General features: G+C 46.1%; 1 protein-coding gene across 1 annotated transcript; it reads right to left on the bottom strand.

Moving 5' to 3' along the window:
* Positions 1–3,937: 3,937 nt before the first annotated feature.
* LOC307103960 (jun dimerization protein 2-like) lies at positions 3,938–4,429 on the bottom strand (the record flags this gene model as incomplete). The annotated part of the gene is made up of 1 exon (XM_079778554.1): positions 3,938–4,429. The coding sequence occupies one exon, from the start codon at positions 4,427–4,429 to the stop codon at positions 3,938–3,940; it is 492 nt and encodes a 163-aa protein (XP_079634680.1).
* Between the last annotated feature and the right edge of the window lie 8,566 nt (positions 4,430–12,995).

Genomic DNA, 12,995 nt, shown 5'->3' with positions numbered 1-12,995 from the left:
GGACCTTTCAGTCAGCAGGCCGAAGCTCTATCCACTAAGCTAAACCGATTAGGGCTGCTCTACTACTTTCCTTTTGTATTAGTCAATGTTATATGTCTTTTAGACCCACACACTCTTAGCTACTATGCCATATTGTATTAGCTGCTTAAGCATCTATGGAAAGAAAATAGAATTGTTTATCTGAAAAATTCATCACTACAGAAAACAAACCAAAAGTTATTTTAGATTTTATTTTTTACTTAATTCTAAAGTCTACATTAAATAACTACAATGTTTCTAAAAGTCATTTTGTGTGTGATTGTTTTAATTTATGATGTTTGTATGTTGCTTTAGAACAACTACCCAGCAGTTTCCTTGAAATCATGTGTCCAGCTGACATGTGTCCATTTCCTCTTAGTGCAGATTCTTCAACAGAAAAGCAGAATTATATCTCTAGAGACAAGACAGGTTAGAACTGATTATAGTTGTTTTATTAAAAAATAAATATGATAATGGGTAAAAAGCTTGCTTAAGTATCACTGTTTTGTCTAACCTAATGACTCCCAAAGCTAAGTGATCATGTGAATCAATAGGTTGCTATTAAAATATTATTAACTGGCCAGAATGGCTCAAGTGGTTGAGTGCCATCTTGCACACTGAAAGGTTGACATTTGCACAGTCAGGACACATGTCTGGATGGCGGGTTTGATCCCCTGTTGGGATGAGTATAGAGGGCAACTGATCAATGTTTCTCTCTCACATCAATGCCTCTCTCTCTCTCTCTCTCTCTCTCTCTCTCTCTCTCAAGTATGTATGCATAGCATTTTCTCTCTTTAAGTATGTATGAGTGGCCAGATTATTATGATCTCTGAATGCAAATTGACTGTCACTCCAAGACACAAAATGGCAGCCCCCATGAGGTCAAAGATGGCTGCCCCCATGTGGACACAAGATAGCTGCCACAAAATGGCTGGCAGGGGAGGGCAGTTGGGGGCAGTTGGGGGTGACCAGACTGGCAGAGGAGGGCAGTTGTGGGGACCAAGCCTGCAGGGGAGGGCAGTTGGGGGGGACCCAGGCCTGCAGGGGAGGGCATTTGGGGGAGACCAGGCCTGCAGGGGAGGGAGGTTGGGGGGGGGACCAGTCCTGCAGAAGAAGATAGTTGGGGGGGACCCAAGCCTATAGGGAGGTCAGTTCAGGGGACCAAGCCAGCAGTGGAAGGCAGTTTTGGGCAATCAGGCCAGCAGGGAAGGCAGTTAGTGGTGACCGGTCCGGCAAAGGAGGGCAGTTGGGGAAGACCAGGTCTGCAGGGGAGGGCAGTTGTGGGCGATCAAGCCAGCAGGGAGGACAGTTAGGGGTGACTGGGCCAGCAGAGGAGGGCAGGTGGGGGAGACCAGGCCTGGGTGATCAGGCAAGGGCAGTTGTGGGCAATCAGGGGGAGACCAGGCCTGCAAGGAAGGGCAGTTGTGGGCAATCAGGCCAGCAAGGAGTGCAGTTAGGGGTGACCAGTCTGGCAGAGGAGGGCAGTTGCGGAAGACCAGGTCTGCAGGGGAGGGCAGTTGTGGGCGATCAGGCCAGCATGGAGGGCAGTTAGGGGGAGACCAAGCCTGCAGGGGAGGGCAGTTGTGGGGGACCAGGACAGCAGGGGAAGGCAGTTGGGGGGGACCCAGGCCTGCGGGGGAGGGCAGTTGGGGGGGACCAGGCCAGCAGGGGAGGGCAGTTGGGGGGGACCAGGCCAGAAGGGGAGGACAGTTGTGGGGGGGAAGACCTGCAGTGGAGGGCAGTTGTGGGGGGAAGGCCTGCAGTGGAGGACAGTTAGGGGTGACCGGGCTAGCAGAGGAGGGCAGGTGAGGGAGACCAGGCCTGCAGAGGAGGGCAGCTATGGGGGACCAGGCCTGTAGGGGAGGGCAGTTGGGGAGGGCCAGGCCAGCAAGAGAGGGCAGTTGGGGGTGACCAGGCCAGCAGGGGAGGGCAGTTGGGGGTGACCAGGCCGGCAGGGGAGGGCAGTTAGGGGCAATCCAGCTGCCCACGGAGCAGTTAGGCGTTGATCAGGCTGGCAGTGGAGTGGTTAGGGGGTGATCAAGCTGGCATGCAGAAGTGGTTAGGGGCAATCAGGCAGGTAGGCAGGCAAGCAGTTGGGAGCCAGCAGTCCTGGATTGTGAGAGGAATGTCCAACTGCCCATTTAGGCCCGGTGGGATCGGGCCTAAATGGGCAGTCGGACACCCCTCAAGGGGTCCCAGATTGGAGAGGGTGCAGGCTGGGCTGAGGGACACCCCCCTCCCTGTGCACGAATTTCATGCACCAGCCTCTAGTATATATATATATGAATTCGTGCATGGATGGGGTCAGGCCAGCCTGGTCAGGTGGAGCAGACATGGGCAGTTGGCCGGCCTTCCTGCTGGTCAAACTCCTGGTCGAGGGGACAATTTGCATATCAGCCTTTTATTATATAGGATATACACTGAGTGGCCAGATTATTATGCATTCAGAGATTATAATAATCTGGCCACTCTGTATGTATATATATATATATATATATATATATATATATATATATATACACACACACACACACACACACACACACACACATTAAAGGCCCAGTGCACAAAAAATTTGTGCACTCATGGGGGTCCCTCAAGCCAGCCTGCACCCTCTTGCAATCCGAGACCCCTCGGATAGGGTCCCTAGGCCTGGCCTGAGATCAGGGCTTATAGGTGCTTTTCTTCCCCCTGCTGCTGGCAGCTAGCCTCGTCCCCACCACTGCCACTGCTTGCCATCTGTGCAGCACTGCCCCCTCCCTCCCCTGCCACCAGTTGCCTCTCTCTGCAGGATACAGGCATGGGGTGCAATCACTTGGCTGGCCTGGGCCTCCCTTTGTGGGGCAATCGATGGTGGGGCCCCCAGATCGATCACCCTGCAGAGGGAGGCCCCACCCACCTGCTGCAGTGCCACCAGCCAGGTAGCCTGGGCCTCCCCCTTTTTTTTTTTTTTTAAGTAAGAGTCATGTTTACTGAGTGATACAGAATTGCGTACTATGAAGGGTTTACCAGGATGGAAATGCACCACACTCCGCCCCTGCCACCCCCAACACCCAGAGACTACAGTACTTAGAAGGTACACGCAATGGCCATAACTGCTGAATATCTGTTCGTAACAAACAAACCATAGCATATTTATACTGTATCACATCGAGTAATTATAGAAATCCACTTATATATTGCTTGTATAAAATCTTTTTTTTTGTAAAACATATTTTTTATAAAAAGCAAGTATACTAGCAAAAAACATGTGCAGTTGAAAGCCCTGCCAGGACAGCCAGTCTGTAACATTCAGTGAGTATGTGCTTTGGAAGGGCGCCCGCGCCTCGTGCCCACAGTAACTCCAGCAGGGCCGGCGAGGGTGCGCCCCGGCTGCCACTCCGGGCAGGACTGAGCTGGACCACGGTGGGTGGGTACAGCAGGACCTGGCACTGTGCCCTTTTCCAGCCTTGTATCAGGGTCAGGGTCAGGGTCAGGGTCAGGGCTGAGGGCAGGCAGATTGCAGTTTCACTCTGAATTCCATACTCAGCCTAATTTTGATTGCAACCCATGGCTTTTCCAGGCTGTTCAGAGGTCCTTTGGGTGGGTGTCCTGGCGGAGAGGCCAGAGAAGTGCCCATCGCTGCCCAGTTGGGCATCTCTCCAGCCCAGAGGCTCTGTCCTGCCTCCTGCAAGCCTGGCCCCAGGCAGAACAGGCCCCCCTCAGGACTACTTTGGTCTCAGCGCTTGGTCCTGGGCTTCATCAGCCTGGTTTTCTTCCCCTGGTGTGGCTGATCTGAGTTTCACAAAAAGCCTGGCTGATGCTGGCTGTGCTGAGCCTCATTGAAGAGTTTTTCATGCAGCAAGGAAGAGCCCTCTGGGACCCTTCCTCCTCCCTCTCCTCATCTCCTCCTCCTCTTCTTCCTCCTCCCAGCCCATGGTCACTTCTTCTCCAGCGGCTCCAGCCGTGGGTTGCCTTCTGAGTCAGGGGTCTTAACGCTGTTGGTCCTGACGATGCAGGTGGGGCGATGCCGGTTGAGCATCAGGATGAGCTGCTGCCGCTCCTGCTTCAGCTCCTCCATCTGGGTTTTCAGCTCCGAATTCATGAGCTCCAGCCACTCAGATTCCCGCTGCAGACACTCTGTCCGCTCCTTCTTCCAGTTCCGGCATGGAGCTGCCGCCACTTTGTTCTTTTCCCGGTGTCTTTTCCTCCGCTCTTCTTCCTCATCTAGCTCAGTTTTCACAGGTTGAGGCCTCTTGCCCAGTTTCACCCCCAGGAAGTGCAAAGGGGTGATCATGGCCCCAGTGTTGTTGATGTCAGCGTATTTCAGCTCCTCTGCAGTCAGGGCCGAGCTGGGGAGTCTGGTCAGAGGGCCGAGCCCTGGCAGAGAGCCCGCAGTCATGGAAGGGTTCAGGATCTGCCCAGGCATCATAGCAGGAGGATGGCAGTCCAGCCCTGCAGAAGCCGTGGGCGGAGGCAGTGACCCTGGGGCCTGGGCCAGGCTGCAGGTGCCGTGCCACTCAGGAGCCACCGTGGTGCTACCCTTGCCCTGCAGCGTCCACTGCCACCAGCACCTCCAGTCACAGCCGCCAAGCATCCCTCCTGCAGGCAGTGGTGGGCGGCCTGGGTCTCCCTCTTTGAGTCGATCGATCACAGGGCTCTGCCTGCCTGCCTGATTGCCCCTAACTGCTTGCCTGCCTGCCTGATCACCCCTAACCACTCTGCCTGCCTACCTAATCACCCCTAACTACTTGCCTGCCTGCCTGATCACCCCTAACCACTCACCTACCTGCCTGATCACCCCTACCCGTTTGTTGGGAGGCGGGGACAGCCCCGGCGAGGGGCTGTAGTTGTTCTGGTCTCTGGTCATTCTGGTCGTTCTGCCATTTCAGGCTCTGGGCTTTTATTATATAGGATACTGGAGGCCCAGTGCACGAATCCATGCACCAGTGGGGTCCCTCAGCCTGGCCTACTGATCAGGCCGAAACCAGCTCTCTGACATCGCCTGAGGGGTCCCGGATTGCAAGAGGGCACATGCCAGGCTGAGGGACCCCACTGGTGCATGATCAGGGCCAGGGAGGGACACGGAGGTTGGCCACCCAGGGAGGGACCGTGGGAGGGCACTAGGGCATGTCTGGCCCATCTCATTCAGTCCTGATCGACCGAACCCCAGCAGCAAGCTCACCTACTAGTCGAAGCATCTCCCCCTTGTGGTCAGTGCATGTCATAGCAAGAGGTTGAGCGGCCTTAGCATATCATTAGCACATTATGCTTTGATTTGGTTGAACAGCTGAACGGACAACCAAACACTTAGCATATTAGGCTTTTATTATATAGGACTAGAGGCCTGGTACACGAAATTCGTGCATGGGGGGCAGTGTCCCTCAGCCCAGCCTGCACCCTCTCCAATCTGGGACCCCTTGAGGGATGTCCAACCGTGAATTTAGGCCCAATCCCGATGTCCGACCGCCATCTCACAACCGAGGACTGCTGGCTTCCAACTGCTTGCCTGCCTGCCTTCCTGATTGCCCCTAACCACTTCTACCTGCCAGCCTGATCACCCCCTAACCACTCTCCTGCCAGGCTGATCAATGCCTAACTGCTCCCCAGCTGGCTCGATTGCCCCAAACTGCCCTCCCCTGCCAGCCTGGTCACCCCTAACTGCCCTCCCCTATAGGCCTGGTCCCCCCCAAACTGCCCTCCCCTGCTGGCCTGGTCTCCCCCAACTGCCCTCCTCTGCAGGCCTGGTCCCCCACAACTGCCCTTCCCTGCAGGCCTGGGTCCCCCACAACTGTCCTCCCCTGCAGGCCTGGTCCCCTCCCCCCAACTGCCCTCCCCTGCTGTCCTGGTCACCCCTAACTTCCCTCCCTTCTGGCCTGATCACCCACAACTGCCCTCCCCTGAAGGCCTGGTTTCCCCCAACTGCCCTCCCCTGAAGGCCTGGTTTCCCCCAACTGCCCTCCCCTGCTGGCCTGGTCCCCCACAACTGTCCTCCCTTGCAGGCCTGGCCCTCCCCAACTGCCTTCCCGTGCAGTCCTGGGTCCCCTCCAACTGCCTCCCTGCTTGCCTGATCACCCACAACTGCCCTCCCCTGCAAGCCATCTTGTGGCGGCCATCTTGTGTCCACATGGGGGCAGCCATCTTTGACCACATGGGGGCGGCCATCTTTGTGTCTTGGAGTGATGGTCAATTTGCATATTACTCTTTTATTAGATAGGATTTGGGCCTTATCCCTAGAGATTTGATTTCTGGTTCAAATTAGGGGAACCGCTTTTTTAATATAATACCTTTACTTACAGATGAGGAATTGGTTATGCAGTACTTTTTTACCTAGGGTAGCTTCAAATTCAAATCTTCATCTAAACTTCTTTACAGTTGACTTTAACCTCAAAAAAATGAATTCTTTCCAATGCATAATTTGCAAGTGAATCATACTCAAAGGCTTACCATCACTGCTTGGTGACATAAAAATTGGCAATAAATATAAAATGCATAAAGTATTTGTTTTAGGCTAACATCTGTTCTCCCAAAATCTATATGTTGAAGCCCTACAGCCCAGTGCCTCAGAATAAGACTGTTTTGGAGATACAGCCTTTACATTGGTGATACTTTTGTAAGGACGCTAATCCATCTGACTAGTGTCCTTACACAAGGGGAAAAATTTGAGCACACTAAGCAGTACCAGGGATGCACACCACAGAGGAAGGACCATGTGAAGATACAGTGAGCTTCCTCTCTCTGCCGTGTAAGAATACAAATGAGAGCCCAGGAAGAGGGCTCTTACCAGAACCTAATCTCAGACTTCCCAGCCAGCAAAACTGTGAGAAATAAGTGCCTGTTTTTTGAGCCATCCAGGTTATGGTATTTTGTTGTAGCAGCCTGAGCTGATTAAGACAGTGAAGCTGTGTTACTTCAAAGGCTAGATCACAAATGCCATTGAGCTTCCTCTTCTCGCTCTCCCTCTCTCTCAGAAGTACTGCATGGGCTCCTGAAGCTCACCTGTAAGAAACCTGGCTTCCCTGAAGCCACCATGCTGGAGAGACCACAGGGAGTGACATGAAGTCAGAGGACAAGGTCTGAGGAGAGTCAGCTATTTCAGCCTCACCTGCCTGAGTCCTCCCAGCCCAAGAGGTAGACATGTGAGTGAGTGAGCCTTCAGGTGTTTCCAATCCTGGCCTTCCAGCTGCCTGGTCTAACATCAACTGGAGCAAAGCCGACCCATCCCCAATGAGCTCTACCCTAATTTCAGACCCATTAGTGAAATAAATGCAGTCGATGTTTTAAGCCACAAGTGTCGGGGTGGTTTGTTACACAGAAACAAATAACTGGAACACTCTCTCAATGCATTTTATCTCAGCAGTCCTCCTCTTTCTGGAATCTTTTTGTGTTTGGACACCAGGTTTTAGGTCTCCCCCTCCCCAGCAGCATATAAATGAATTCTAGATAATAAGATGGTAATACTGGGTGTCCCCCAAAATTTTATACACACTTTAACAGCTGATAGCTCAATTTTGAAAGTGAAATGTATTTTAATAAACACTGCCTTTATAATTATTCAAAGTGCATGTATACATTTTGGGGGGAACCCTACATTTTGCAGCATTTTCTATTTCACAATACTGTATTTTTCACAGATTATGCTTACAATAATTAACTATGGGGGGGTTGTTAATACTGATTCTTCTCTTTATTATAGAAAAACAATCTGATTATAGAAATAATTCCTTAAATGTAGAGCCCACACAGAAGACAATTCTAGCCACCTTTGATTTTGGGGAGCAAAGATTCCACAGTGAGGCACAAATGCATTGAAATCTTTGCTTTTATTCAATTAAGCAGCTTTAAGGACCCAGTTAAAACATGAAAACAGAGTAAGAAAAAAATAACTTTCCTGTGGGACTCCAGCTCTCCACAGCAGAGTCATTCACTTTTTATGATCGTTATAATTATTAGTAGTGACGGTGATAACAATATATCATTTATATGGCACTTTAGAACTGCACAGAGCTTTCCCACCATCATTTATTAGCTCATCTTCAGAACACTCTTTAGTAATAAGTTAATATTTCTGCCTCCATTTAACAGGTAGGAAATTGAGGCACAAGGGGCTCAAGCCACTTGTCTAAATTCAGTCAAAAGTCAATTGGTGGCCTGAATTGCACACTCAGTAATGTTTGTTAAGGATAAACTGAGGCATATTTAAAAATGTAAGAGTTTGTTTTGAGCAAAAAAATCAATTCAAATCAAGCAGCATCCAATCGAACAAGCAGAAAGGAGTTCTAAGGAACTGTACAAAATGTGAGAGTTTGGTTGGCAGAAGGGAACAGTAACAAGGAAGCTGTATTAGGCAAAAATCTGGTTGGTTATTGCAAAATTTTAGGTATCAGATACGTAACTAGTGCTGATCGGGCCATTTCTGATTGACGGGCTTAAGATTTCATTTTTGAGAGAACTGAAACAAATGAAGTTAGGTCTCAGTTTCATGAGATAGCATAAATGACTCCATTTTGGACTTGCTGTCTTGTTTTCAACATGTTACTAAAAGCACCATCCTTCCAGTCCAGCCTAAACCTCACTCAGCAACTCTCTAACAGAAGTGACAAACTTGATTTTTAAATCAGATTCTCTGATATTTTAACATGCAATCTTAATAAGATGCCCCCAAAGTAAAAATTTTTCTCGACTGAGAGGATAATTTGAAGACAAAAATAAGTGTGTAAGCTACATCTCTATCTGTATAAGGTACATTACTTAATAAATAAGCCTTTCAAGGTTAATGCCAGCACTCTTTGAAAATAATGGGAGAGTTGAATTACATACGTGAAATGTATCCAGTATAACCTAGAGAAGTCATGGTATTGTCCTACTTAGTTAATTTTAAGAATAGCCTACACCTCAATGATGTCTCATGTACAGGTAAAGGATATATAATATTGACTAACTAATTTAAATAGGAAAAGTCTAATTCAATAGGAATGTTAATACAATGTTCAGGTCAATACCAGAGGCAAATTTTAAAATCTCTGTTGTTAAAGATACTAAAGTTGCCTACATTTTATTAATATGTGCCAGGGCTATTAGCCTAATTATTCAGTTCCCTATATATCACATATAGCAGTGTGTATACTATCTTGGGATAAATTTCTTTATAGAGAGAATTCTACCTTTCCTTTATCTCTCCCTCATGTCCTATCCCTCTTCCAATTATTGCAGCCTAATCAGTATCTAGCTAGAGTGGACCACCTAGGTTACCCCCAAACCAAGCTGACATTCTGTTCTCAAACAGTGGAACAAAATAGGATATCTTAATATGCTCTTGCAAAACTCATTGAAACTTGGCATTTGTGCTTTTAGCACAAATATGGCAAGTCAAGGACTCATTCTCCTGGCCTCCTCCTCAGAGATGCCCATCACCCAGCATCCATTTCATGTCTTGTGGCTGACACGCTAGCCCACACACACACAATCGTGGCACAGTCTCTATGGAATCAGAAGACATCTTTTCTTTTGCTGGCTTCCTCATCCTCCAAGCAAGAATTCAAATGTCAATCACTTTTAGTTGGATTTCATGGAGCAGCATCATAAAAATGGTCACCAATCCAATTGCAAATCACTTGATGAATATTCTTTGAAGAGTTGCCAATAATGCTAATCGTCAAATGGTTGAATCCAGCTTTGTAAAGATGCGTTTGTGAAGAACAGCAATCTCTGTGACTTTGACAAAGGAACTGCTGACTTGCATCACTGTTTGTATTTTGATGTGAAAGAGCAAATCGATTTATAGAGCTTTTGCTTGCAGATGTAGGATATGATTAGTATGCAGAAAGACCTTTCCACAGTGTCATTTGTTTATTTAGCTGCCTCTGCACTCCGCTCTGATTGTGTGTACCTAATTAATGTATACAAAGCTAAAAGGAATAAAACCACGGCTCACAACCACAGCACACTGTATAGCATGGCATTTGTCGCCTCTGGGTAGGGGGGGCATTCCAGTTTTACTAGCTGCACACCAAATAAAACATACAGATTTACAAAACATAACAATACAGAATGCAGGAATTTTTTTTTTCATCAGTGTTCTTAGCTATTTTAAACTCAAATAGGTGCAAATTAACGTGTTTGAATATGAAAAGGATGTGCTTTCTTTTCTGTCTTGTATTTGAATTTTTATTCAAAGCAGTTGTTGAGTCTTTATGAAAAGTACCCGTGATTTCTTCCAGAGGTCAAAGTACTTTGTAAAACATCCTGTGAGACCTGCATCATCCCGTTCTTCAAGGCCTCACTATTCAGATGCTTGGAAATTTTAGCTGAGAAAGAGTTTACAGTGAAAAAGCAAAGACGCTGGAGACCTTCATGTCAATAATGAATGATCAATAGAAGACACACACTCGAAAATTGACATTCAGTCAGCAGTTCCCTGTTATTCATGCACATTTCACATCGTCTATTCAGGTTCTGCAAGAGGCATTGGTAGCAAAATGGCAAAGCGGCTGAAATCTTTAGACTACCAAATAATGAAATCCAGAGTGACATCTAGTGACATCCTACATTAGAAGCACTTGCTTTGCACCTTGTAAACCCGGCCACATTATCCAGCACCATCCACTAGTTAGGCTTTCTAAACAGGGACCAGCACTTTCTATCTCATCCCTGGCAACACTGCAATCATGTTCTTAAATACTAGTTGCCTCCAGTGTTTGCCTTGGCCTGATACAAACTTCTCTTAATTTTCAATCACCAAACTGTGAAAACTTCAATCATTGATTACAAGTTGAAATTGCTCTTTGAATTTCTCCACCGCTATTCAATCCTTGGCGAGCAAGCCTCTCTCTAGGTCCCGCCCGGCTCGCGTCTCTGTGTCTCTGCTGTAGCAGGAACAGCAGGCCGGAATCATTGCCTTAAATCATGCAGTGAGCTGCCGGAACGTTCAAACCTCTCCCGGAGCACAAGCCAAGGGAGCTGTTATCTTATTGCTGAAACCCAGAACATGCTATCCCATCTAAATCACGGGTGTCACGGTCTCATTTGCAATAAAATCTCTTTGATCTTTTTTTTTTTTCCTAACGTATTAGGGATTCTCCCCCCAAGGAGGGCTGTTCTGAATAATTTGGCTACTATAGAAAGAGAAAAAGAAAATTTAAATAAGGGGGTGAAACTGATATAGTGTTAAAAATAAAAGATCCAACACATGTTTCTCATGAACATAAGGCTTTTTACAATGACTCTTTAACCTGGTGTGAACCTCACTTGGAGTATAACAAAGGCATGTTTACTAAACTTCTCAATACAATGGCTGTCTTTTTTTTTTTTTCTTCTGAAGTAAGTATCTTAAACAGAGCTGTTCTCTTTTCCCTAGGCTCCTCCTCAAGTGGGACATGAAGAGTGTGACACACATAAAATTAAAATAAATAAATTCCCAAGTGGAAAGCACAAAGGTCTGTGGGCAAGACAAGTTTCCTGCAATAACCATAATTAAGAACAGAATGATGTAAATCTATCTTGTGATTCTGTAATAAGAAAAGAATTAAACAATATTTTCTCTTAAATTCCATTTAAAAAGTTGGATAAAGAAGACTATGATAGCATTAAATTTACTTTCTCTAGGTTCTCAAGTATGAGATTCATGCATTAACTCATAGAGATATGCCACGTTGGGGGGGTGCCTCAGGATTGGGCCTAAACCGGCAGTCGGACATCCCCCAAGAGGTGCCGGATTGGAGAGGGTGCAGGCTGGGCTGAGGGGACCCCCCCTCCCATGCACGAATTTCATGCACCGGGCCTCTAGTATATATATATATATATATATATATATATATATATATATATATATATATATGAAGATATTCATAGCCCCTCTAATTTGAAGGAAGCAGCGTTTTATAGGGGGGAAACAATGACATGAATGAAAAAGATATTTGGGTTTTTATTCTTATCTGTTCTAGTAAATGTTTGGGAAATTCTGAATACCAGTTTTATCTGTTATAAAAAGACATTCATGCTATGATCTCTAAAGTCTCTCCTAGCTTTATATATTTACCCTTTGTACCTAATCTACATATTTTGGAATTTTTAATGTATAGTATAAAGTTTGTTTCTCACATAACTAAACAATGATTTTAAGCTGTATACATTTTTAAATATAGTGGTGCAGATTTTTCCTGTGAATTTTCTCTAATATTTAAGTTGAAACTGCTCACTGATTGGAAACCTATATTCAAAAAATGAGTAACAACTCATTTTCCTTACATAGAAAAGATGTTTTTTTCTTCATCTTGTATCTTGCCAGTTTATTTCATCTCCTTCTTGACAAAATAATTCACACAAATTCTTGCCTAATTTTTATGCACTTGCTTAATATGTAATGCCATTCTCATTCTTCAGTATCTTTTCAATAAACAGATAGATTGGTAGTATACTTAACTCTCTTTTTCATCTTTATATCTCCACAATTTAGAAGAGTGCTTGCTCTTATACATGGCAGGTATGCAACCTGATACAATAATAAATGAATGCACAAAAATTAGGACCAAAAGGAACTGTGGCATTACTAATCCAGCTGCTTCATTTTAAGGCCATATAATCACTGAGTCCCACAGAGATTCATTGACTTACCCAATGTTACCTAACAAAGTCAATAGAAGGACCTCTTGACTGATAATTTCATATTCCTTCCACTATTCCTTTCCTTTTACAAAGGTACTTGGGAAACATTATTTTAAAGTATTTCCTGTGTAAATGATGCTTAGTTATTTTCCTCACATTAAGTTCCCAAATATGTCTCACATATCTATGCTTTTCAATATATAATTAATAAGCTCATTGATACTACTTGATCAAGCTGGGAGTATGGCACATGTGCTAGGCTGCATAATGGTAAAGATATGCAGATTGTAACCTACAGAACCCGTGAGTGTTCTTATGTGTCAAAAAAGACGTTGCAGATATTATTAGGTATCTTGAAATGGGAGATTACCTTCAGATAGATCCATGGTCGGCAA

The sequence above is a fragment of the Cnephaeus nilssonii genome, assembly GCF_951640355.1.
Source record: "Cnephaeus nilssonii genome assembly, chromosome: 8".
NCBI classification, from domain to species: domain Eukaryota; kingdom Metazoa; phylum Chordata; class Mammalia; order Chiroptera; family Vespertilionidae; genus Cnephaeus; species Cnephaeus nilssonii.
The sequence above is the reverse complement of the archived record's forward strand: the minus strand, read 5'-3'. Positions and strand labels throughout refer to the sequence as shown.